This window comes from Amphibalanus amphitrite, unplaced genomic scaffold (genome assembly GCF_019059575.1).
Source record: "Amphibalanus amphitrite isolate SeventyFive unplaced genomic scaffold, NRLGWU_Aamphi_draft 000763F_arrow, whole genome shotgun sequence".
Classification (NCBI taxonomy): Eukaryota; Metazoa; Arthropoda; class Thecostraca; order Balanomorpha; family Balanidae; genus Amphibalanus; species Amphibalanus amphitrite.
In genome coordinates, this window is record NW_024882257.1 from 156,215 (window position 1) to 182,672 (window position 26,458).

The 26,458-nt window shown below is 53.0% G+C and overlaps 1 protein-coding gene across 2 annotated transcripts in view; it reads right to left on the reverse strand.

The window, feature by feature from the left end:
- Nucleotides 1-26,458, reverse strand: part of LOC122365777 (cytosolic carboxypeptidase 1-like) — a 58,643-nt gene that overhangs the window by 30,243 nt on the left and 1,942 nt on the right. Inside the window, exons 3-9 of one of the 2 annotated variants that reach the window (XM_043337303.1) lie at nt 10,232-10,314; nt 7,893-7,959; nt 3,670-3,683; nt 3,488-3,620; nt 2,720-2,851; nt 2,185-2,316; nt 282-425 (exon numbers count right to left, since the gene is read on the reverse strand). In XM_043337303.1, the coding sequence (XP_043193238.1) occupies nt 282-425; nt 2,185-2,316; nt 2,720-2,851; nt 3,488-3,620; nt 3,670-3,683; nt 7,893-7,959; nt 10,232-10,314 (705 nt within the window). Of the gene's footprint in view, nt 1-281; nt 426-2,184; nt 2,317-2,719; nt 2,852-3,487; nt 3,635-3,669; nt 3,684-7,892; nt 7,960-10,231; nt 10,315-26,458 lie in introns of both variants that reach the window. The other variant, XM_043337304.1, reaches the window with a different exon arrangement.

The window sequence follows — 26,458 nt, forward strand, 5'->3', positions numbered from 1 at the left end:
TTCGAGGTTCACTTTCCTAGACCAAGGACGGGTGATATTGTGGTATTGGGACCTTGGAAAAAAAGGTTCCACTAGACCCGTGAACAAATGAATCAGAGACGGTGCGTCGGTGCATGCAGGAGCCCTCCCTCACGGTCCCGGCAGAAGTGGCCCCCGGGCCCCGGGACTCACTGAGGTCGGCAGAAGTGGCCCCCGGGACTCACTGAGGTCGGCAGAAGTGGCCCCCGGGCCCCGGGACTCACTGAGGTCGGCAGAAGTGGCCCCCGGGCCCCGGGACTCACTTAGGTCGGCGAGAGCGAAGACGATGTTCAGCACGGCTTTCTGCACGTTGTACTGCGTCTTCTTCTCCAGCTTGTGGCGCGGCTGCAGCAGCGGCAGCAGGCGCGGGATCACGTTCTCCTTCAGCAGTCGCCGACGGTTCATTCCTGAAGACACAGAGGCAGCGGCGGCGGTGAAATGATGAAAGGGTCGTGAAAAGAAGGGATGCAGCTCTGTTGGAGGTAAAAAAACATAAAATGACCCCAGAAAGACGTCCTCTTTCTAATCGCCTCTAGATTGCATTGCGCTGCTACAAGTTTTTTTATCATAAGAAATGGTTCGGTGCTAATGCCATAAGGACCATTCATATTTTTTAATCCCAGAATGACTGACAGAACACAAAAGAAGCAGCTGCAAGAAAGTTCGGTGTGATGCAATAAGGTAGCGTAACGGCATACCTCCATATGCCCATGATACTGAAAACGACATCTAAGCTATGGTCTTATTAACGAGGTAAAAAAAAAACACACACACACACACACACACATTCATAGCGATCCAAGAATAAATGACTCAGTTCCGTGCGCCGCCCGTAGCCACCTCTATGACTCTCTGAACAAAAGTCGGTCTGTCAGCCCCCCCCCCCCCCCCTTCCACTGGGCGTGGTCGTTTACTCTACAGAGCATCAGTCCCCTCCCGCTCTCTCCAGGCTGGGGATAGACGTGACCCACCACTGCAGGGCGGGGGGAGGAGGGAGTGGGAGAGGGAGGGGTCACGACTTGGATTGGTCCTGGATCCAGTCCAGCCGGCCAGGTGGTGGTGGTGGGGGGGGGGGGGGGGGACAGTCAACACTGCAGCCGACTGTTTGCCCCTCACACCGGCCCCGAGTGGGCCCACACTGCGAATGGCTCTGATGATGGGTTTGTGGCTCTGTCCGCGGTAGCGGAGGTTGACGTTGGAGACCGGATGTTATGGTGTGTCCCGCTTCTCACTAAAGTAAAGTTCACGACTGAGAGTAGTGAGGGATGGAGACAAGAGTAAAACAAACAGAGCTTTAACAGAACGGTCCACAAACGATACAGGAGTCAGTATCTTGACAGACGACATATTGTCATGGTTATCTCCTTAGTTAGTTCCCTGTCGGTACATCAAGCACGTAACAGAGCAGAGTATGACATATACGAGCACACATTGTCCATGAAAAACAGCAACGACACCTCCGCAACACTTGGTGGTAGACACACAACAGCACACTGAAACACTCCGCAATAAATAACATCACAGCAATTACTAATGAGAACACCTGCTCGGTCAATCACGCATATAAACGCGGGGTCCTGGCACTCTCACAGTCGCCGCGCTAAATTCATCCGACAGGCCACTGTTTCTGCAGCGGCTCGTAAATAATTAACCAGCCCACCGGATCAGACACACAACGCCCGGTGAGGGCGGCGAGTGGGAGTTATAACTCGGGACGTAACTCACCAGACTCGGGACGTAACACGCCAGACTCGGGACCTAACTCACCAGACTCGGGACGTAACTCACCAGCTCGGGACGTAACTCACCAGACTCGGGACATAACTCACCAGACTCGGGACGTAACTCACCAGACTCGGGACGTTACTCACCAGCCGGCCACAACCGGTGGTCGAGTAAACACGATGGTAATTGGCGAGAGGTGTCCGAGGCAGACGGCTCAGATCCCTCCGCTCCCTCCCCACACTTCCGACTTCCCGGAGGGAGGGAGGGTGGGATCGTGACTGGACAAAACCAGCTACCTCACAGACAGCGGCAGCTGCAATCCCTCCCCTTCCACGCCTCCCCAGCAGGTCTGACTCGGCACAGCCGCTCGATACCGGGTACCACCGCCACCGGCTACTGTCGGTCAAACTCCTCCCAAACTCTCCACTCCGGTCCACTCACTATTTCTGATGAGTCGCGCCGTGCACTCTAGCGTCAGCTGCTGTTTGAGTCCGGACATGTTCCAGAGGTGGGGCACCAGGCGACAGAGGTGTTCTACCGCTTCACCGCGGCCCAAGACAGAGACGTTCTGGTCTGTGGGGCGACCGAGGGCGGGCGTCAGAAAGATCGATGTTTGAGAGCGGAGACGAGAGTCAGTTCCAGCTCGAGCGGGTGTGTTGCTCATATTAAGAAAAAAGGTTTAGAAATAAAACATGCGTGTTAACCGTCGTTACTTGTCGTTGATCGTCGTCGTTACTCCGAAAATAATCATTAAGTCAACGTAACGGAGCAAAAGCGTATTTCACTAAGAGTGATCCACTTTTTCAGCATGAAAGTGATACATAACATTAAACGGACCGGCGCAGCGTCACAATGTGCAGCTTCGTCATACAGCTGAACGGACACCCTTCAATCAGCGCCAACGGATAAATGAGCTCTCAGACAGCAGTTCAGCCGAGCGATATCCGACCCCAGCGCTTCCCTAATCCCCTCTCACCGTTTCCGGCGGCCAGTTTGACGCACTGCAGTGCCGGGACGCAGATGCGGCACTTTTGGGCGTTATCCTGGAGCCGGCGGAGCAGCACCTTCAGACCGCCGCACAGACGGAGACGGACCGCAAACCGTGGGTCTGTGAAATAGCACAACAACATCAGAGCCAGTCAGCGCCGCACACGGACGTCGGACAGCGAACCGCGGGTCTGCGGTACATTCAGGAGCGGGTCAGAGCAACACCAGGGGCAGGGATGGACGGGAGACCGCAGGTCTGCGACGGCTAAAGGTTATATCAGAGGCAGGGAAATGATTAGGGCTAGAGAGCTGTTCAGAAAAAAAAAACAATAAACAAGAGGGGAGACCGAAAAAGCATGAAAGCAGAGAGTAGACGGACTATGCAAATGGACTAACCACACTCGGCAAGGTGGGCGGGTTGGGACCATGTAAATACAAGAGATCCGCAGTGATATGCAAGGCAGCCTGGCTTTGCAGTCCATATTGCGCGACAAAGAGATGATTCAATCCAGAAGCATGACAATCGAGACGCTTCAAGGCATTCGAGCTGACGATAAATGATGACTAATAAACGATCCGTCTGTCACATAAGGTGCAGTTATATGTTTCGCGACTGACGTCTATTGCCCACTGTGTCTTCCCTGTCTGCTGTGTTTGACAGGAGTCGTTCAATACGTCTCCATCTAACGTTCGGAGCGGCCATAAACCCTCCGAGTCAGTCGAGCGGGCTGGATCGAGAGGGTCGGGGCGGACTCACCCTTTTTCCCGATCTTGTAGAGTATTGTGTAGAGCGCGGTGACGGTCTGGTACTGTTGGCTGGCCGGGCCCAGCGAACGGAGGGAGGCCACCACCACCTCCGTGCCGCCCGAGTCCGTCAGACGACGGCACACCTCTGCTGAGCATTCTGAGAGAGGAGAGGAGAGTCAGACGACGGCACACCTCTCCCGAACACTCTGAGGGAGAAGAGGGGTGGGTCAAGACACGTGCCTCTCCCGAACACTCTGCGAGATGGAAACTGTTGATCAAAATCGTGGGGTCAAGAATAATCATTTAAACCTGAACCTCGGAGCTAAATGACTCGGATAAGTGCAAACATGAAACAGCTGATGCTTTGTTAGACAGAGTTCGTCCATCCACCACGCAGAGCACCATTCAGGCAACCCACATAACCCTCATAAGGACGGCCGACCTCGGCCGCTGCTGGCACCAGGGCGGGGCCTATTTCACACTCAGCCTCACTGCCCACACACCAGCCAAACGCGTGCCTAAAGAGCGCCGATAGCGCGTAGCCAGGGCACGGGGAGGGGGGGGGGGGCTGACGTCAGCCCGGACCTGTTAACTCCAGGCCGGCGGGAGGCGGGACGGGTCGAGGTCTGCTGAGTGTGCCAGCCAGGTGTGAGGGCCGTATCGCACCGTCACGGCTCAGCAGAACTGACACACACCAACCCAAAGATTACTTTACTACTCCACCAGTATAACGCCTTTTGGGGCGACTAACGGAGCGAGCGAGAGGGTGACCCTTGCACGTGCGAAATTTCGAGGGGGTACCTCCAGTTGACTTGTGCACGGCACCCTACTTACCGGTCTCTAGCGATGTGCCGAATTTGAGCACAATCGGCCCAGCCGTTCTCGAGATCTGGAAGCGGCACCCTGCACGTGCGCACGTGCAAAATGGGTCCCAACTGACTTTTGCACGGCACCCTACTAACCGGTCCCTAACCATGTACCAAATTTTAGCGCCATCGGTCCAGCCGTTCTCGAGATCTGGAATCGACCCCTGCACGTGCGCACGTGCAGCAGCACCCCAACTCTGGCACATGGATATGCATTGCCTAGTGGGTGCCTACCTACATGCCAACTTTCAGCGCAATCGGCCAAGTAGTTACGGAGATAGTGCAACAATTACAAAAGTGACACCTCTTCGTTTTGCACGTGGCACGTGCATAAGGGGTCACCCACATGCATCGGGAATAGTCCAATACTTGGTAGAAGGAATGAAGCTACCCTACAAAAATTACCGCGTGTAAATCGGTCAAGTGGTTGCTGAGATATAAGCCTCGCAAAAGCGTGACCACGGCCGGCCGGCCGGCCGCTCATACTCAGAAATTTCCGTTAATATAAGGAAAGACTACGCTCGCTTCGCTCGCTCCGTAACCAGCTCTGCCGGCTCTCAACAACACCCACATCCGAGCGCGACGCCAGGAGAGTAGAGCGGACGATCAGAGACCACCTGTTCTGCTAGCTTCAACAACAAACCGCGAACGGCAGGAGTTCTAAGCTGGGGATTTATCGGCCGATTCGGGGACTCGAAATTCATCGGCCGAGGTAATATTAGCTCGTTATAGCGGAGACCCGTGGTTGATGACGCTGTTACTGGTAAGGTTATGAGGACCCATCTCTCTCCACTGGGTAAACAGTGTTTTTTTTTTTCAACTTGTCGGGAGACGTCTTAACTTCAAGTGACAGTAATTTGTACTTACAGGTCAGAGCCTAAGTTAGGTTTACGGGGTAGTATCATTTCAACAGAATTAAGTTCAAACACTCAATATCGATTCAGACGGGAGCAATGCTCGGAAAGTGCGATGCAACCTACTAAACTCTTATCTCGAGCTCTCTGACGCTCTCTAGAACACCGGGGCCAGTGACACTCGCGCAGTTTAATGCTCTGAGAAGTTGCCATTTTATCGTCCCACGGAGCAGCCAGAGCCCCGGCACGCCAAGCTCGCTGTGTGTCGGTGTTTGCACACAGCTCCTCAGTAGCTGGCAGCGCCGCCCACACCGCTCGGAATCTGACCTCGCGTTAAACACTCAACACACACTTCTCCACTAATTACAGCTGGCTGTCGTCCCGGTCTCCGCCCTTCGCTCACAGCCCACCTCAGACAGATTGCAATCGTCACTCAGTGTCTTCACTCTCTGCCTCCTGATCACTACTATTAGTGTATAGTGTTAATCACGCACTTAGTGTTAACCCGCGCGGGGCTGGGGTCCCCAGCCGAACACGCGGGGCTGGGGGGGGGGGTAAATTTTACCCCCCCTGTTATCTCCCGAACTAATGGTCCGATTTGGAAAATTCAAACGCCAATCGAAAGCTCTCATCACGAACTACTAAAAACATGTACTTAATTTAAAGTTTGAGGTCAAGGTCAAGGTCAGGTCAAGGGTACAAATTGCAAGTTTCTACAGTATCGGCCTTGCACCGTAGTTGCCGAAGGATGGAGTCATGGACTGAGACTGATCGCCCAAAACGTGTTCTTAGGCTACCAAGACAATATTAGTTGCATACAATATCATTCAGAGGTCAAGGTCAAGGTCAGGTCAGGTCAGGTCAGGTCACCAAAAAACAAAATATAGAAAAGGGCATGTGCGACACATGTTTTATGGGTCATTTTACTCATAGAATTCAATAGGCACACTCAATAAGTGATATGGACCACCTCTGGATGAATTTCAGGTCGAGGTCAGGTCAAGGTCAGGTCAAGTGAGGTCAAATTTTGAAGTTGGTTGTTAAGGCCTAAAAAGGTGTCTATCTGATGCAGTTTTTCACGGCGAATCGAATGGTGCTATTTTTGTTTCCGTACGAGGTCTAGAACTTCCAAAAAAGTCATTTCTCAAAAATTTTGTGTGTCGTGACGTCATAAAATTTTGAATAACTCCCACATTTTTGAACCGATTCTTCTAAAATTTGGTATGTAGGTGCACATAGACCATTTCTCTGAAATATATTCCGGTTTTTTCGATAGACTCAAAATTTTGGATTTTATAATGATTTTCCCAAAAAAATCAGTTTTTTGAAAAAATTTAGGCCAAAATCCAAAACTTTCAAAAAACCGAGATAGCCATTTGATAGACAAAGTAAAATTACGTATAACCTTTTTTGTTACGTCTTGATTCCTTTAAAAATGAAGATGTTAGCGGCGTTTGAACTTTTGCCGTTTTTGAGGCGAAAATGGCGAACATGACGTCACTAAAACGTCAATTTCTCAAAAATTTTCCGACGGATTTCGCTCAAATTTTCAGGGAAGGTGTCAAATTGATGTAAGAAAAGGTACTGAAAGTTTGGCGGCGCTGCGCGCCGCCGTTTTTGAGATATCGCAAAAATTCGCGAGGGGGGGGGTAAAATTTACCCCCCCCAGCCCCGCGCGGGTTAATGGCCCTCCGCCCACAGACAACCACTATATTCTGTCTCAAACTGCCTGAGGTAGCGTCAAACAGGGCAAAGAATTGCTGCTACTGGATGTACTGGATGTATTATTTCATACTTAATGCTGACACATTTCAGCGGCATGTCTGCCACAGTTGCCGCGACGGATCCACGTGACATAAATAGACTCTTTTAGAACATGATGGGAAAACGTCCAGAGGTATGATCTGAAGGTGAGGCGTGCCAACTAAGAGCGTCTCCGGATAGAAGCCTCCCCAGAATGTCGTTGTCGTGGAACCCCTCTCCTGTGGTTGTTTGTGTTTCGCGGCGAAGTGGTGACGTTTTAACGACGGCGCAAAGACGGTAACGACGGTCGACCGGCGGCAAAACAGCCCGGGAGTTGGACCCCGCAGGGTCACAACTGGGTACAAGGGGGGAGGGGGGGTACAACAGAACACCGTCACCGAGCCAAGGCCGCTACTCTGCCAGCCTCCTTCGTTACGGTACATCGGTCTGAGATGCCACAGCTGAGCTGCCGCAGCTAACGGAGGAGGACCAACGTCAGGCACACGGTGTTTTAAACAAAAGGCTGGCAGCCGGCAGCCCGCTTTCTCGGCCTGTTGTGTAAGTACCGTCCAACACGGTCACCTGTTACGATAATACACACACAGCACTGGGTGAAACTGACGAGCTGAGCAGGCGCGGTGTGCGGCGGGCGCCGCGCCAGCAGATTGCATCAAACAACAACCGGAGTAAAGCGGTTCGATCCGTGGATAACCATCTCAACTTCAGGTAACTTGACAGCGATCAGTGAGGGATCAGGAGAGACCAGCAGTGCGTGCATTAGACAAAGATTAATGACGTGGGAATGGTTCTGAGTTGACACTGAACTTCAAAACAAAGGGATCAAAAATACAATACTCCACCCGCAAAAATGTAAAACACAGACAAGACGACAAATGCAAAACACACTCGCCGCAATCAAGCTCGACGAAAGGTGTCACCAAGCGGTTCTCACCTTTGTCTTTGAGACACTCGGCGAGCACGTTGGTGAGATGGACTAGACTCTGTGTGTCTGAGACACCCTGAAACAGACAAGACGTCAAGAGAGAACACATCACCGTCAGCAGAAAAGGCAGTACCCACTGGAGAGTCAACAGAGAACATAGTGAAGTGTGAACTCAGAAACACAGTTCACCGAACACAGACTACCCGGTCAGCACAAGACAGAGCACACCGCTGTCCGATTCTGACGGACAGGCTGCATCAGCGCGGCGGTCAGAACACCGCTGTTGATGAGGCTGTTTGTCACTTCCATCAACACCACAGGGGCTGGTGTTAGGGATCCGTCTGACGTCTCACTAAATACCGCGCTGAAAGACGAACGCTAACGGGAGATAATAAAGGGACGTAATAGCACCCTGGACGACAGAGTAGCTCGTGGGGAGAGATCCTCACGGCAAATGTTCAGCAAGGGAGTAAGTAGCTTGGCACAGAGCGGCATCTTCCTAAATATTCAGCAAAATTATTTCACAAGAAAACATTTCTTTTATTATTTTCCGGTGCTGGCTTGCGTTTTGTTATCAAAATAATTTGCTTGAATGTAGGTACACATTATGTTAAAATTATCTCCGCTTGCTCGGGTTTCATCAGCAGGCAAAATGTTATGATTCTGAATACAATTATAGTTCACAGTTGATTTAACCGCATTTTCTGCAAATAATTGCATTGATCACTACAAGACAACACCAGACGCAAACGATTCGCACCCCGGAACATCAACAATTTTCAGTGAATCACCGGTTCTAATGTTACAAACATCTGTACAACAGTAGTCAAACGATATAAACCACCTGTGAGAATTGTGTCCATGACACTGCTCCATGCCAACGGCCCCCAGCCAAAAACAACAACCACCAGCGACCGATATCGATCACCTGTGCCCGGCGATAAATTTGTCTTTCGATAGGTGCGACCGCCCTGGACCTCCAGGCGGTCTACCGACCCAGCTGAAGGTACCGAAGGAGGGAGGTAGGGCTGCTCTGTGATTTACCGGCCCGCCGACCCGATCCACTGGCCCGGCTCCACGGCAAACAGAGGAGACAGTTTGTCGCTGGATGTGCCCGGTCATCCATCACATCCCACGGGAGGTCGGTGAGTCCACAGCCTGGCGGCCGATCACAGGCGACTGTCGACAGTCTATGACCCACCCCCGGGGGGAGGGGGGGGGGGGGTCGTCCCCCGGCCGTCCCGCCCTGCTGAGCGGCCTACCGACCGACTGACGGCGGCCGTGTAACAAAGGACCGCCAGCCAGTCTGTCGGCTCTGGGTGACGTACTCAGACAGTCCGCCCGCCGCCCACCGCCCGCCGCTCGCCGCCCACCGCCCGGGAGCGCGGAGCCAACACAAACCGGGGCGGGCGCTCGGCCGTCCGCCCCCAGCGGCGTCGGTCCGGACGGTAACAGCCCGCCGACAGACCCCGCTGCCAGTGGCGGCAGCGGAGGAAACATGGACGGACGGGAGGGAGGGAGGGACAGGACCGGAAACAGGCAAACAGCTGGGCTGTGGCACGGCACGGACCCAAAACACGGCGCCAGTGATGGACTGAGCGAAAACATAACAACTGAGGAAGCTCAAAATGAGCCTACGTGTCTGCATCGCTAGGTGAGATGTTTTGACAGGATAAATCCCACAGCTGTTCGTAGCACGTTCGATGTCTAAAAAAGTGCAGTCCGCTGAGGCGATACCAATCAGACCCCGGTGTCTCTACAGTCGGCCCGGGGTGGTGCCAACTGACACCGTCGGGCAGATGGACCCATCACGGCGCCGTCGGTCCCTGTCACTGCCTCTGGTGACGCCGCAGTTGAATGACCTCTGACCCGGGGAGGGAGTGACACTGACTGAATGGTGTGAACATGTCAGACTCATCCAGTGATACAGAGGCGACGCGTGAGTATCTGTGAGTCGTGACAGTCAGCTCACAAATAACAGATCGGTCGAAATTTCAGACACGCAAAGAATCAGGACGTTTCAAAAAGAACTAAGACTAAGTAAGTCCGCATGGTAATCACCAACATACACGTCATCCAAAAATACCACAAACGCCTTGGCAACGACACAATGTCCTACAGGCGAGCATTCCACAACTCACCCTTGTTGCTGGACCTTGACAAATCGTGCTTGTGTTTAGCACAATGAACCGACTATGGCCAAAAACTGAATGAGCTCTTGGCAGTGGCACGGCGTTGTGCTTGTGTCTGACAAACTGAACTGACCTCCATAAGTGGAGACACATAGGTGTGTGCCCCAGCGTTTTAGCCTAGACCTACATAGTGATAAGGTGGTGTTTTTGACTGACCTTCATGGTGGCGACGTAGCGCTGCACCAGATGACCGTCCCCCGCCAAGAACAGGTCACAGACTGAGCGGCAGCCCGAGCAGCCTGAAACAGATATCAGAGGTCAGTACAGCCTGAAACAGAGGTCAGAGGTCAGCACAGCCTGAAACAGAGGTCAGAGGTCAGCACAGCCTGAAACAGAGGTCAGAGGTCAGTACAGCTAGGAACAGAGGTCAGAGGCCAGCACAACCAGGAACAGGTCACACACTGACCGGCAGCCCGAACAGCCTGAAACAGAGGTCAGAGGTCAGTACAGCCTGAAACAGAGGTCAGAGGTCAGCACAGCCAAGAACAGGTCACAGACTGAACGGCAGCCCGAGCAACCTAAAACGGTGAGAGGGAAAGAGGTCAGCACAGACTGCAATGGATAGAGGGAGGTCAAAGATCAGGATAGCCTTTAATAGAGAGAAGGCACCTACCTAATAGATCCTCCGGACGAAGAGAGGTCAGGTTACATCAGGACAGAAAAAAGGAAACAGTCTTTTACATCATTTGGCCAACGCAATAAAGGCAATAGGCAATATCCAATGTTGATTCCAATGGAGTATAAGGAACCGAAAGCGACTAAACGTAAGAAGAAAACGAAAGTAAACCAAAGTAGGTAGTAAACCACAGACCACTGGCGGCCACCCGGAGCCGCGGCGCCGGACCACACTGACGTCAGTCACAATAGTCGGTCATATGACGTCACAGCCGTCATCCCTGTATTTATGACGTCACGGGGCGGCGTGCCGTCGGCGGAACACGACGACACATCACTGTCGGCGGCGGACGGTGACAGATTCCACTCCACCGGCCGGCCTCAGCGGCCTGCTCACCTCCACCCGGAGACAAAGGGGTGGCACCGTCTCCCTGACGGGAACCGAGGGCTCGAGCGTTGAAAGACACTCCGCTTAAAGTCGACCTTCATTGACTTTTTCGTGCAAGCCTAGGGATAAGGGCATTTCATAGTCGGTAGTTAATGTGCATTTTGCAAGAAACCCTTTAAAGAATCAGCTCAATGATTTGAACTTCTGTATCTTCGTTGTTAATTTGCCATTTGATGCAATCCAAAGCCCCGTTTGTTGAATGTAGCACCGCGCAGCGACAGCCACATCGGAGTGGTTGCATGTGTCGCGTGACCGTCCCAGACGGCGCCGTCGAGTACCTACGACAGCTTATTTGGGAGCTCTCAGAACCGCGGCTCATAAGTCCGTCGTTATGTGTTAGCTCCATCCACCGTCTTAGAAATTGTGCCCAGCTGCTCCAACTTTCATCAGCATGGGAGCGAGGAAGCCACTCAGACGCATAACACGGATCATTTTCATTAAAACCTCAAACGAACAGAAAGTCTGACCTCCCGCTCTGACAAGGTCAAGGCAGCACCAGCCATCAACAGCATCGAACAGTCCCTCCTCCACCCGTACCCGTTTGGAGCTCTTCCCTTCCCGGTCCGCCGTCTCTCCTACTCCCGTTTCCCTTGTTACGTCACACGCGTGTCCAACTTCTGGCACCGGTGACCGCCCCGGTGACCACCGCCGGCATTGTGCGTCCACTCGTCTGTCGTCTGGCAGCCCGGTCGGGGGGGGGGGGCACAGGGGGCAGAGGGGGACACGGGGCACCGAGGTCAGAATGCGAGGCGCGCGGCCCGCCCGCTCGGCGGGGAACAGAGGGGCTGCCGACCGACCGTAACCAACTGACGGGTATCGCCAGGGCCGGGCTTTGACAGCCGGGACTGAGGGCGGCTACTGACACTGGTTTGAACTGGTTTGGGTTCAATAGGGTTGGCAAGAGCTCGGAACTGATTTCAAGTGTTATTGACAAATGACAGTCGTTTACAATTCGGCTGTAAAATTTTGATTTGTGTACGCGCCGTGAAAAATATAGCTTCGCTCGTGGAACGTTAGTGCCTATATGAAATATTTTATGTTCCATGACGTTGATTCAAAAGGCTGTTATAGTATAAAGAATAAACGGGGAAATTATATCCTTCTCAATGCGTAGTTACCGGCACAAAATTCAACAAAAATTGGCTCACGCGGGTAACCCTAAATATTCATTTGAGTAGGATTTGGCGTTATTTGAAACGCTCAGTTTTTGCAGCGAGCTTTTCCTGTTAGGGCCTGTGAGATAGCCGCGGAAACACATATCTCTTCAGCATTGACGACGACACAGGAATGCGGTTGAATTCACGCGCTGTAATGAGCGATGGTACCGCCGATTCCGGAGAGACGGTATTCGCTGCCGGTCGGCCGGCCGACGGCTGTGAAAAATACAACGGCCGGCGGCAGCGTGTGCTATGTGCCTGCACATGTGATGTGCGTAATACAATGAATGAATCATGAAATCGACTATTTTTTTCTCAATACACGCTCTGCCGAGATACACGAGTGTTTTATGCCGATCGCCTCCCGTTTGCACCTTCCGTGACGGCCCGTCTGCTCTGCCGCGGCCCGTACTATATCGGCAATAAATCATGAAATCGTCTATTTTTCTCAATACACGCTGCTGCCGAGAAACACGAGTGTTTTATGCCGATCGCCTCCCGTCTGCACCTTCCGTGACGGCCCGTCTGCTCTGCCGCGGCCCGTAGAGCCGTCAATCACCGCCGGCCCGCGTCGATTGGCAGTATTTCAGGACCGGGCGAGCCCGGACTCGCCAGCAATCCAGGTTTGTTGGGGCCGACAGAGTGTGGAATTGACGGAGGGACGGTTAAAAAACATGATACAAATAATAGGTAAAACGTTTCGGAAGTAGGACACAAAAATCTAATCGTATAATTTCCGTCAGACCCGCGTTCGACAATTGTTTGCTCCAGCTGCCGAGAGCATACCGTCGTCACTATAGTTGCACAACACAATAAGATAGAGGGATTGCATAAAAAGATGGAGTTTGGCTCTAAAAAGGTAGAAAAATATTGCAAGTGTTTCTGTCTAAACAAAGTACTTATGAACTCTTTCAAATAGATATTTCCTTCAATGCACCTAATATTCAACACTAAATCGGCCGTTGTGTTTGACACGGGTGAGCCCGGATGGCGGATGCGCGATAGTGATTTAGATAAATATTTTGAATTTGAAGGGTGTTACGGACTACACATAATTGCTAATTGACTTTGAGAACTGCTGTTGATTACTGGGATGATTCTGAAAGATGGTTTTGGTGTGTAAAGGCTTATTTGCTACGAAATGCAAGTGACGCGGCTTACGTGGCGCATGCATGCTGTTTTTTAATGTTCGTAATATCAATATTTTGCTTCCATCAATTTAAAGAAGTTAAGTTTTGGCCTGTATCTATTAGCCTGCTGTTGAAATCATTTTATCCTGCAATCTATTTTGTTAGAAAAGCTGATAAAATATGGTGAAACGTGTATTAAAGTGCTGTTGAAATCATTTTATCCTGCAATTTATTTTCTTAGAAAAGCTGATGTAATACGGTGAAATGTGCGGAACTTGGAAAGCCGATGGAAGTCGCCTTCTGAACCCGGCTATCTGTTCCTGATTGTATGATTTTCTCCGAAGAGCTAATTTAGGGCTACCTGTTTTTTTTTTGCTTTCTCTGCAAAAGTTTTTTTCTGTTAGATGATAGACAATTTAATTCTCTCTTAGTCAGTCATCAGTTGATATAGAAGCTGGACCTAATTTAAATTTGCAGAACCTAACCTGAGCCAGTCATCAGTTGATATAGAAGCTGGACCTAATTTAAATTTGGGCCCAACGGGTGGTCGGGTGAAAGTCATAAATGTTTTACTTTTGTGTAAAAAGTATGGCAAGAAGTGTCAATGTGTGATGTCATTTTTCAAGCTTAGAAGGATGTGTTTTTCTTTCATGTTTTATTCTGTGAAGTTCTTCAGTTTCTACATTGTGGATGGTGGTAAAGGCAGTTACAGCCGCAGCTGTCAGCTGATTGTATGATTTTCTTTGAAGGGCTAAGTTAGGGCTATCTGTTCCTGATTGTATGATTTTCTCCAAAGAGCTAATTTAGGGCTACCTGTTTTTTTTTTTTGCTTTCTCTGCAAAAGTTTTTTTTTTCTGTTAGATGATAGACAATTTAATTCTCTCCAGCCAGTCATCAGTTGATATAGAAGCTGGACCTAATTTGAATTTGCAGAACCTAACCTGCCTTGACCAAATCCTACCTAACGTAGCCCAAACTTACCTCACTCAGAGGTTATCAGGTTGGTACGGGAAATTATGTGTAAAATTTATTGTAAATGTATTGCTGATTGTATGATTTTCTTTGAAGGGCTAAGTTAGGGCTATCTGTTCCTGATTGTATGATTTTCTCCGAAGAGCTAATTTAGGGCTACCTGTTTTTTTGTTTTGCTTCCTCTGCAAAAGTTTGTTTTTTTCTGTTAGACGATAGATAATTTAATTCTCTCCAGCCAGTCATCAGTTAATATAGAAGCTGGACCTAATTTAAATTTGCAGAACCTAACCTGAGCCAGTCATCAGTTGATATAGAAGCTGATGATAGACAATTTAATTCTCTCCAGTCAGTCATCAGTTGATATAGAAGCTGGACCTAATTTAAATTTGCAGAACCTAACCTGAGCCAGTCATCAGTTGATATAGAAGCTGGACCTAATTTAAATTTGGGCCCAGCGGGTGGTCGGGTGAAAGTCATAAATGTTTTACTTTTGTGTAAAAAGTATGGCAAGAAGTGTCAATGTGTGATGTCATTTTTCAAGCTTAGAAGGATGTGTTTTTCTTTCATGTTTTATTCTGTGAAGTTCTTCAGTTTCTACATTGTAGATGGTGGTAAAGGCAGTTACAGCCGCAGCTGTCAGCTGATTGTATGATTTTCTTTGAAGGGCTAAGTTAGGGCTATCTGTTCCTGATTGTATGATTTTCTCCGAAGAGCTAATTTAGGGCTACCTGTTTTTTTTGCTTTCTCTGCAAAAGTTTTTTTTTCTGTTAGATGATAGACAATTTAATTCTCTCCAGCCAGTCATCAGTTGATATAGAAGCTGGACCTAATTTAAATTTGCAGAACCTAACCTGCCTTGACCAAATCCTACCTAACGTAGCCCAAACTTACCTCACTCAGAGGTTATCAGGTTGGTACGGGAAATTATGTGTAAAATTTATTGTAAATGTATTGTAATTTTTGATGTGTGGTTTCACTTTGAAACTTAGAAGGATGACCTCTTTTTTGTGTTTTAAATTTCTGATTTTTTCCCCCAGTCTTTGGAGTGTGCGTAGGGCAGATCAAGCAGAAAAGACATTTGACATTTTAGATGTATGGGGAATTTATGTGTAAAATGTAATGTAGGTTTTGATGTGTGGTTTCACTTTTGAAGCTTAGAATGATGACTTCTTTTTGTGTTTTAAATTTCTGATTTTTTTCAGTGTTTGGGGTACCCGACCCGACCCGACGGTTATATTTTCCCGATTAGGGATGTTTTACATTGTGCTGCATTTAAATTTACATAATAAACAATGCTACGAATAATGGGGAAGAGAAGACAGTGTTACCTGATAGGAAGACAGTGTTTGCTGCCTTTTACCAGGTCCTTATCGTAATTCCATTCCTTTATCCTTTTTCAGACTTGCTCGCAATGCCAGGTCAAACACCTCCGCCTGCGTCGCCGGATCGCCCGACCGCTGCCGACCCCCCGGGGCCAGCGCCGGAGACGGCGGCTCGGCGCGCTGACGGTCTGATGGTCGATGGCGATGCAGCTGAACCCGCAAACGGTCAACGTAACGGTCAGTCCGTAGATCCGCCGATGGACGCCGCGGCCGCCAGACGGGCGCAAAAACGCGAGCGTCACCTCCTCGCCCGAGAGCGGGAAACTGAGGCTGAGCGACTTCTTCGCCAGCAACGTGATCGTGAACGTAGGGCTCTGGCTCGCGCCAGGCAGAGAGGTCAGACAGGTAGCGCGGGCCCTTCCCATCAGGTGGTAGTCGATGCAGCACAGGTTGCCGGTCCGTCAGGGGCTCAGCCGTCGGTCATCCTTGCCGCGGACGTCGCGGCCGCGCGGCGCGAGCGGGATCGCGAGCGTAAACGACTCAGGAGGGAGCGGGAATCGGAGGCTGAGCTCGCCGAGCGTCGGCGACGCAATCGTGAGGGTATGGCTGCGGTTCGCGCTGAGGTCAGGGCAGGCGGAGACGGCGCAGGTCTTGAGCCACCTGTTGCTGCGGGCGTGGCGGACCAACCGGTCGAACCACCGGTCGCGCTCCAACCGCCGGTAGTGGGTGATATCACGGACGTCGCGCCCGCGCCGCCCACGCCTGACGGTGCTGTGAACGCTGTCGAGGTGGCAGCGACCGATGCGCCAGACGACGCAGCGGCGCGCCGGCCCGCGGCCGATGCGCCCGACGCGGAGGCAGTGGGCGGTGCTGTAGGAGAGGCGGCGCCCGACCCGCCCGATGGTGCCGTAGACGCTGTCGAGGCGGCAGCGGTCGATGCGCCAGACGGCGCAGCGGCCCGCCAGCCCGCGGCCGATGCGCACGACGCGGAGGCAGTGGGGGCTGTGAACGCTGTCGAGGTGGCAGCGACCGATGCGCCAGACGACGCAGCGGCGCGCCGGCCCGCGGCCGATGCGCCCGACGCGGAGGCAGTGGGCGGTGCTGTAGGAGAGGCGGCGTCCGACCCGCCCGATGGTGCCGTAGACGCTGTCGAGGCGGCAGCGGTCGATGCGCCAGACGGCGCAGCGGCCCGCCAGCCCGCGGCCGATGCGCACGACGCGGAGGCAGTGGGGGGCGCTGATGGTCAGGCTCCGGTGGACGCGCCCGCCCGTCGTCGAGGCGACCAGCACCTGCTGGCTCGCAATTATGTTCCCGCCGAGTTCGAGCCGCCGGCTGGCATGCAGCTGGGCCGAATGGACACCGTCTGTGCCCATTGTGGAGCGCTGCGCTGGCGTGCCGAGGCCGTAGGCGCCTGTTGCCATCAGGGCAAGGTGCAGCTTGACTTCCATCCCCCGCCGCCGGACGAGCTGGTGGAGCTGATGACCCCCGGCACGGCGTTCTATGACGAGTTTCGGGGCAAAATTCGCGCTTACAACACGGCCTTCCAGCTGGCCAGTATGGGGTGCAACGTTGTCCGACACGACGGGGCTTATCACGCGGCCTTCACCGTTCAGGGTAGCGTGTGTCATCGCATGGGATCTCTGCTGCCCGCTCGCGACGGCGAGGAGCAGTTCATGCAGGTGTATTTCCTCGACGCAGACGAGGCCACCGCGCGACGTGCCACCATGTGTGGCGGCCTCGACAGAGCCGTTCTCAACATCCTTTTGGGCATGCTGCACGAGCACAACAACTACGTGCGTGCGCTCCAGCCGGCTCTGCTGATGGCGCGCGGTGTGCCGAACTGTCGGATCGTGCTGTCGGCCGAACACCGGCCGCTGTCGGAGCACGAGCGCCGGTTCAATCTACCGATCGGTCGCGAAGTGGCGGTCCTGATGCCCAATGAGATGGGGGGCCGGCGCGACATCGTCGTTCGCGAGCGCGGCGGACAACTGTTCCGCATCGACGAGCTGAGCCGGCAGTACGACCCGCTGCTCTATGTGCTGCTGCACCCGCGCGGCACAGACGGGTGGTCACTCCAGTTGAAAGCCGAGCGCGGGGTCACGATGCGTCAGTACGCGGCGTTCCACATGCGCTACCGACCGGGCCATTTCAATCTTATTCCGCGAGGCGGCCGGCTGTTTCAACAGTACCTGGTGGACACTGAGGCGAAAGTCGAGTCCAGTCGGCTGTCGTATGTGCGCGCGAACCAGGACGGCTTCAACGGCTTCCGCGCCGAGACAATCCGCGGCGTGCAAGACGCGCTCGCTGACGGCGAGGAGCACGGCGGAGCCGTCGGCCGGCGCGTGGTGCTGCCTGCATCCGTAACGAGCAGTCCGCGCTACATGATGGCCAAACTGCAGGACGCACTCTGCTACGTTCGGGACTTTGGCGCGGCCGACTTCTTCATCACCGTGACGTGCAACCCGGCCTGGCCAGAGATTGAGCAAACTCTGCGCACCCTCTACCCGGGGGAGAGGCCGGGCGACCACGATCGGCCGTGCGACCACCCTGACATTGTGAGTCAGGTGTTTGGACTGAAGCTGCAGGCGCTGCTCAAGCAGCTGCGAGGCGGCATCCTGGGTCGGCAGCGGGCCATTCTGCACACGATTGAGTGGCAGAAGCGTGGCCTGCCGCACGCTCACCTTCTGCTGTGGGTCGTGCCCGCCGACAAACCTCGCGCGCAAGACGTGGACGAGTGCGTGTGCGCTGAGCTGCCAGATCCAGAGACTGATCCGGAACTGCACGCGATCGTCTGCACCAAGATGGTTCACGGTCCGTGTGGTGCGCTGAACCCGCAGGCGGTCTGTATGAAGGACGGCCGCTGTAGCGTCGGCTACCCGCGCCGGTATCTAGAGGTCACAGAGCTGCCCGAGCGCAGCTATCCGAAGTACAGGCGGCGCGCGCCGGAGGACGGCGGTCAGCGTGCTCGGACGCCCGGACGGCGCGGTGTGGAAATCGACAATCGATGGATCGTTCCATACAATCCTCACATCCTTCGCGCGCTAGACTCGCACGTCAACGTCGAGCTGATCACGCACGCGATGGGGGCGATCCGCTATTGCATCAAGTATGTCACCAAGGGCTCGGACAGGATCATGTTCGCCGTACAGCCCGACGGCGTGGTTGACGAGGTGACCCAGTACCAGAACAGCCGGTACCTGGGATCCATGGAGGCATCGTGGCGGCTGCTGGACCGACCAGTCCACGTCCATCATCCGCCGGTCCAGCGGCTGCAGCTGCATCTCGGTGCGGACGAGAGACGCGTCGTGTTCCGCGGCGATGACAATCTGGAAGCGGTTCTCGCGGGCGAGCAGGCTAATATATCCATGCTCACAGCCTTCTTTGAGCTGTGTCAGCGTGACGCGTTCGCGGCGACACTGCTCTACACAGAGGTGCCGCGATACTACACGTGGCAGGTGCGACGCGGCCGGGGCGCAGACGCCCGTCCGGCCCACTGGAAACGCCGCCTCCGTGGCCAGCCTCACCCCGAGGTGCCGGGCGTGTTTGTCACTGACACACTGTCACGCGTGTACAACACGACGCCGCGCGCGGGTGAAGTTTTCTATCTTCGCCTGCTCCTCCACAGCGTTCGAGGTCCGCGCTCTTACGAGCACCTCCGCACGGTCGATGGCCGCGTGTGTGCCACCATGCGTGAGGCGTGCTCCGCACTGGGGCTGCTCGAGGACGGAGCGCACTGGGCGCGCGCACTGGAGGAGGCGAGTGTGACGCGCTTTGCAGGTGGTTTGCGTTTCCTCTTCGCTCTGATTCTGATCGAGGGAGAGGCTACGTGCGATCCCATGGCGCTGTGGATGAGGTTCGCCGACACCATGTCCGAGGACATCGCTCGCCGTCAGCACACCGCTCGCGCGGCTGGCAGACGCGGTCTCACCGAGGACGAAGTGCGCCAGCAGGCGCTGCGGAAGATCGCTGGCATTCTCCGCCGGCTGCGCGGCAGATCTCTGGCGGAGTACGGACTGCCGGTGCCGCCGGTGCCGGACGCCGCCGCCACCGCCGATGGCGACGACGACGAGCCGCCCGGCGGTCCCGAGTACGACCCGGCCGCTCTGGCCGATCGCGTTGAGCGCGACGAGCCGCGTCTGACGGATGACCAGCGCGCCGTCTATGACGAGGTGCTGCGACGGCTGCACAATGACGAATCGGGTGTCATTTTCCTGCAGGCTCCGGGCGGCTGCGGCAAGACATACCTGGAGAACCTGCTGCTGGCCAAGGTGCGCAGCCGGGGACACGTGGCAGTTGCAGTGGCCACATCCGGCATCGCAGCCAGCCTGTTGGAGGGCGGCACGACTGCCCATCATCGGTTCAAGATTCCTCTGCAGCTGCATCGTGACAACGAGAACGTCTGCGGCATTGATCGCCGCTCTCCCGAGGCCGACTACCTTCGCCGCTGTCGCCTCATTGTATGGGACGAAGCGGCCATGACGAACCGGCGCGCCACTGAGGCGGTCGACCGGGCTCTCCAAGACGTCCGCGACAGGCAAGAGCTGTTTGGCGGCGTTCTGACGCTGCTCTCTGGCGACTGGAGACAGATTCTGCCAGTGGTGAAGCGCGGCGGGCGGGCAGAGGTTGTTGACGCCTGCCTCAAGTCATCGCCCATGTGGCCTCGGATCGACACCATGGAGCTCGCGACCAACATGCGGGCGTTGAACGGCGACGACCAGGCCGGTGAGTTCGCCAACTTCCTGCTGCGCGTCGGCGACGGCCGGCTGCCCGTCGTGGCACAGCCGGACACGGTGCAGGTGCCCGAGTTGGTGGTCAGTCCGGCGCGCAGTCTCGCCGCCCTGGTCGAGCGCATTTTCCCTGACATGGCCGAGCGACACCGTGATGAAGAGTGGCTGCATGAGCGCGCCATCCTCTCGCCGCTAAATGCGACCGTTGACAGGGCGAACGAGGCCGCGCTGGCCCTTCTGCCCGGCGAAACAGTCACGTACGCTAGCGTCGACACCATCAGTGACGACGACAACGACGATCACGGGCCTCCGGTGCCCACCGAGGTGCTCAACGCGATCGACGTGTCGGGCATGCCGTCGCATCGACTTCAGGTCAAGGTCGGCGCCCCGGTCGTGTTGATGCGCAACCTCGATGCTCCGCGCGTCGTGAACGGCACGCTGTGCACGGTGCTGCGCGCCGCGCCCAACGTGCTCGAGCTGCGAATCGCCAGTGGAGTCGCGCGTGGCGAGACGCTGTTTTTGCCGCGCCTCCCTCTGGTGGTGAGCGCTGTCGATTCCGGCATCGGCCGACCATTCCGCCGCTGTCAGTTCCCCGTCAAGCTGTCATTCGCCATGACCATCAATCGCTGCCAAGGGCAGACTAAGCGACGCGTGGGCATCTATCTGCCATCCCCGGCCTTCACTCATGGCCAGTTCTACGTGGCTCTCTCGCGCGTAGGCAGCCTTGATTCAGTCGAGGTGCTTTCCACGCACAACCATCGCACGCGGAATGTCGTATACAGAGAGGTTCTTTGAGGTGCGCGCGCCAGGATCGGGCGTCATACGGGTGCGTTATGGGGCGTTATCTTGGTTCGGTTGTCGAGCGACGATCGGATGTACCCCGCGTTGTGCCGTCCTTCACCCAATTGCTATGACGTTGAGCCCGGAGTGGCCGGAGGAAGCCCTTGCTCCTTGAGTGGGAGGGCCACTCTGTCTGTCCGCGTGGTCAATGTCGACGGCCAACTGTGGGCTGCGGCCAATCGTATTGGGCGTTAGGAAGCGGGTGCGTCATCGGGCGTAATCTTCAACCTTATCGGAAGTATAGTCAGGCGGCGGCGTCCAAGAGCGGTCAGATACCCCTGTGGTCAGTCGTGTGGTACGGCTGGTGGTCCGTGTGCTGGGAGTTTTTAGTCTGGAAATGTTAGCGCGTCGCTGTTGGTTGTGAGACCCCCTTTCAGACGTGTGAACGTCTGAAGTCCGTGTCGTGTGATCGATCGGACACTTCACCCCTTGATAGGGGGAGTCTAAACCGCTGCGGGGCGAGTCTTACGTCTGGGAGTGCCAGTGAGTGAGTGCGTGACTGCATCTGCATCCTGTGCTTAACCCTTTCGGTGCTGTAGGTATTTGGAGTGGTGAATGATGGCGCGTGAGTGTGTGTGTGCCGGTACGCGCTGACGTAACGGGCCCTTAACCGTTATACTAAAAGTTTGACATCGTTAACGTAAGTTCATCAGGAGGCTGACATTGACATTTCAGTGTGCTTAACTCATTTCATTGTGCTTAGATCATATTTCAAAGTTACTTTAAAAACGTGTTAAGGGCGGGGTGCGCGCTCGGAGCACTTCCACGACAGTGCACCCTGGTAACAGGCTGTGTTCAGTGTGCGGAGCCGACCTTGATGTTCCCTATAAAACCCACAATCTATCCATCACCTCGGCACGGCGACCCTGAACTATGCCTGGCTAAGACTCCGAGCCTTTTGACTTCCTTATGCCGTGTCCCTGACTACATTTCTCGCCACCATGCAGTTAACCAGCAGGGCCGTCAGTCATCGACACCGGCTGCCGCCAGCAACCGCAGCTGACGCCAACAAACCCCGGATCCGATAAGCTCTGCCAGGCAATCGGACCAGACCAGTCCAGCTAATCCCAGCAAGTCATTCTGACTGTGTCTAATCCGGTCAGTGTGTCGCCTAATGCCGCTTTGACACTTTGCTTACTTCTGTTTCCTAATCGGCCTTCCTATTGTGTATCGCCATAGCAGCCCGCTACATGTACACTACTTCTACTTCACTGCTCTTTTTCTCCTACTGAGCATGCTGCCTACACAGGGCTGTTTTGTAGCGTAGCTTAGCACGCCAGCATTACCACTGTCAACCTTCTGAATTCATGTCAGAATGATTCGCCATGTCAACTACTGTGACCTGTCCCCTGGCCCAGTTAGGTAAATCGCTGCTGCTAGATTTCACATAAACATTCACTGCTCGAATTGGCTAATCCCGTCGTTTGGCTGCTGCAAATCTCCTGTGGCCCAATCATGCGCGCGGAGCAAGCAAGTCACCTAGTCTATATTACTATTTGAGGAGGGTGCGTCTGTCCGTTACCGAGGTCCCGACTTGGTGGTGCTTTGCGTGGACTACAGGCCAGACCGTTGCACCTAGCGCGCTGAAATTTGCACAACTTATAGATCAAGGATGCGTGACGTGCCTTTGAGGGGTCTGGGCTCGATCGGATTGATAGGGAGCGCGTGGCGCGTGCCCAAAAAGTGCAAATTCGCGTCATAGACTTTACATGTATAAATCGGCGTGCGAAATCAGGCGAAAACGGCTAATTTTGGCCGACACGGTTCCGGTCCCGGTGCAATATCTTGGTGACCAGGGGTCCGACCGGCACGGGGCAAACAGCATCGTGTAGATAATTGAGCGGGCTGTCGAATGGTGTACGATGCAGTGGATGGCACGTGCCACGTGCACCCGTGAGGATACTTTTATTGGAAAAATTGCGGTTTTTGACGGATTTTGGAATTGATTTTATTTTTAAGTGACCGTTAAACGGAGCGAGTTGAAACAACGCCTATTTGCAAGAGAAATGTACCGCCTCTCATAGAAAAATTGTGAAAAGCTGATTGCTCCAAATCAAGGTGGTACAAATCACGGAAGAAAATGGTGTTTGTCAATTTTGTGCCACTTTATTAATCACACGGGTTTTGCTCAATGATCTGATATCTCTGGCAATTAAAAATGGTACCGTTGGAAAGAGCATTCAATTCTGTCCAAGGCTCAGCCTTCATTTTTGCATGATGATCAACAGTATTCTTAAAAATGTAAATGTTCCAAACCATTACATTGTCATTTTTACCGGAATTCATCGATGGCCCTCAAAAGACTTCACGTCAGTTTTCGAATCATTCTAAAGTAGAACGCATGATAATACGACACGGGCACCTCGATGCGATGTATCTTTTTGTTTTCTTACAAAATGCTTGGCCGTCAAAAAGCAATCGAACGAAATGGATATCTACCAACCAAATCGACACAGACCAACCCAATACCCACGGGTTAAAAAAAAATCCCCCCTTCGCGTTGCGGAGCACGCGAAGGGGGTAGCTCACAGGTCACGTGATCTAAGGTCAACTTTTGACCTTTCGACCTTTCGAGGTCAACATACATATGTTTCGATGCGGATCGACGAGAGGATCACGATGGTGCTATTAGTTTGTTCCTAGCTGGAATACCTTGAAAGTTATTCGAGAAAAACTTCATATATATGTATAGTGCCGCTATTTTGACTTCCTTTTAGCTCCTGTGACGTCATCTTTGACCTGACCTGAAAATGACCTCAGTAAAAATTATAGACCTTATCCGTGTGTACCCTTTACCGTTTACCGCTTGTCGCTATCCTGCTTTATTCTCGAGATGTCGCTGTCGCTCCCGCTCGTAATAATGGACAGGTCATAAAAATGACCTCACCTGAGGCCAACGCAGGGCGATAACCACTTTTTTTATTATTGCATATGAATGACAATTGATAAGGCTTTAATCGTCATCAGACAAAATTGCAACTTTCAGTGGGGAAAATATCAAGGTCACTCTTCGAAAAATAGGACAAAAGGTCACGTGATCAAAATTTTCAAAAATTGAAAATCCGAGATAGCCAAAATGTTTGTTGGTTGATTGTGAGTTGAACCATATAAATTTTTTATCGTAAAAACCAATAGTTTCTGAGTTATAGGCCGCCAAACATAGGGCTGCAGCGCGAACTCCAGGAATTGCCCGAGGCTATATCTCGGAAACCGTTGTTCGAAGAAAAAAATCCCTGCCACAGCTGGCTTCCCCGCCCATCACAACCCATTAGACCAATTTTAAGCAAAAAATAAAATATGAGGGTGCAGGGCACTTGTCGATTTGTCGTGGAACGCCCCACATATTAGCCAAAAGATATAAAATTTCAAAAAGACAAAATACAGTTTCGGGAGCTTTCGGCTTTGCGCCTTTATCAACCGTTATGTATTATTTAGATCATTTTCGTCACAAACTTGCATGGAACAGAAAATTCGAATTGGTACGAACATGCAGAAATCACACACGCACTTCCCAGCTACTCTTTAAAAACGCATCTATGCAAAACTATCTCAGCTAAGTATCCGCACGGGTTTGAACGGGGCACAATACTGTTCAGTGTCGATGTCGTTAACCTATACGGTAACATCCCTATAAATGAGGCCATTGATGCCACGCTGACACTCCTACAACACCACGTAGACCGAGTGGAAACATTTGGTCTGGAGCTGTCCAGCATGCGTAAGCTACTCGAGCACTGTTTGACCAACAATTTCGTTCGCTTTGGTCAGAACTACTTCAGACAGACGCAAGGCATAGCGATGGGCAGCAGGGTGGCCCCCCCGCTAGCGATAGTCTTTATGAACGCCTTAGAGTCCATGTTTCTGTCAGCTAGTCGTCTACAGCCCTCACTGTACGTACGGTATATCGACGACGTGTTCGGAGTCTGGACGCACGGTAGGGACGCCCTCTTCGACTACTTCAATTTCCTAAACACGGTCCATCCCACCATCAAGTTCACCATAGAACACACCGGTGACACTGGAGTATTGGCGTTCCTGGACACAAAAATATCGATCTCTGAGTCAGGTGCATACTCCAGTGAGCTATACATCAAACCGATGGCATCAGCAGTGATAATTCACTACCTTTCAGCTCTGCCAATGTCGACTAAGAAAAACGCCGTCCGCTCACAAACGTTACGTGCTATCAAAATCTCTTCCCCTGGTCTACCACGAGCCCGTAGCCTTAAACTCATTCATGACCTATTCACAAAGAACGGCTACCCGCCCCACTTAGTTAGCAGGCTCCAACACGAAGCCCAACGTGATAACCGCCTAAGGCCGACTAGATCGGGCTCTGCCCCCGTCTATCTTGCGCTTCCATTCATTGATGATGCACTCAGCCACAGGATTGAGGGTATCATTAGGGCTAGTCACCTCAACCTGAAAGTTGCATGGAAAGGAGGTCCCAACCTGAAACAAAAACTAGTGCGGGCGGCCTACCAACCAGCACCCTGCCCAGGTGGGGGCAGGAAGTGTCCATGCTGTGAGGCAGGGTTGCGTGGGAGATGTCATGAAAAGAATGTGGTGTACCAGATGGAATGTCAACTGTGCGCACAAGGCGAGTCTGTGTATGTCGGTGAAACACGCCGATCTGTCAGGCTTAGATATAATGAACACATGAGAGATGCAAAAAACAACAAACTAGACACCCCTTTTGGCCTTCACCAAACGAAACACTCTGTGCAACTGGACTGCTCAAACGTCTCAATCAAGATTCTGCATGTGTCAAAAGACGGCCCAGATAGAAAAATTTGGGAATCCATTTTTATTCGCGAACTTCAACCCACTCTTAACACGCAAACCTCGTCTTGGCCTATCATCTGAGTGGTCATTATATCTAAACTGACTGACCGTGGAAACTTGTGTGCGCGGGTGTGCGCCGTGCGGTTGCGCTGTTGTACACTTCTGTTATCGTATGCATGCATGTACTTACCTCATATATGCTTATCTCCATATTTTTAATGTTGGTCGGGGGGTCGGGTCGGGACCCATTATTGATGATGTACCCACGATATATACTATCTCCGCTGAACGTATGACTCATGTTTTCGACATGACTATCTTGTTCTGCACTTCAAGATAAATCTTTTATGTCTCTGTAGTTTTGCATAGATGCGTTTTTAAAGAGTA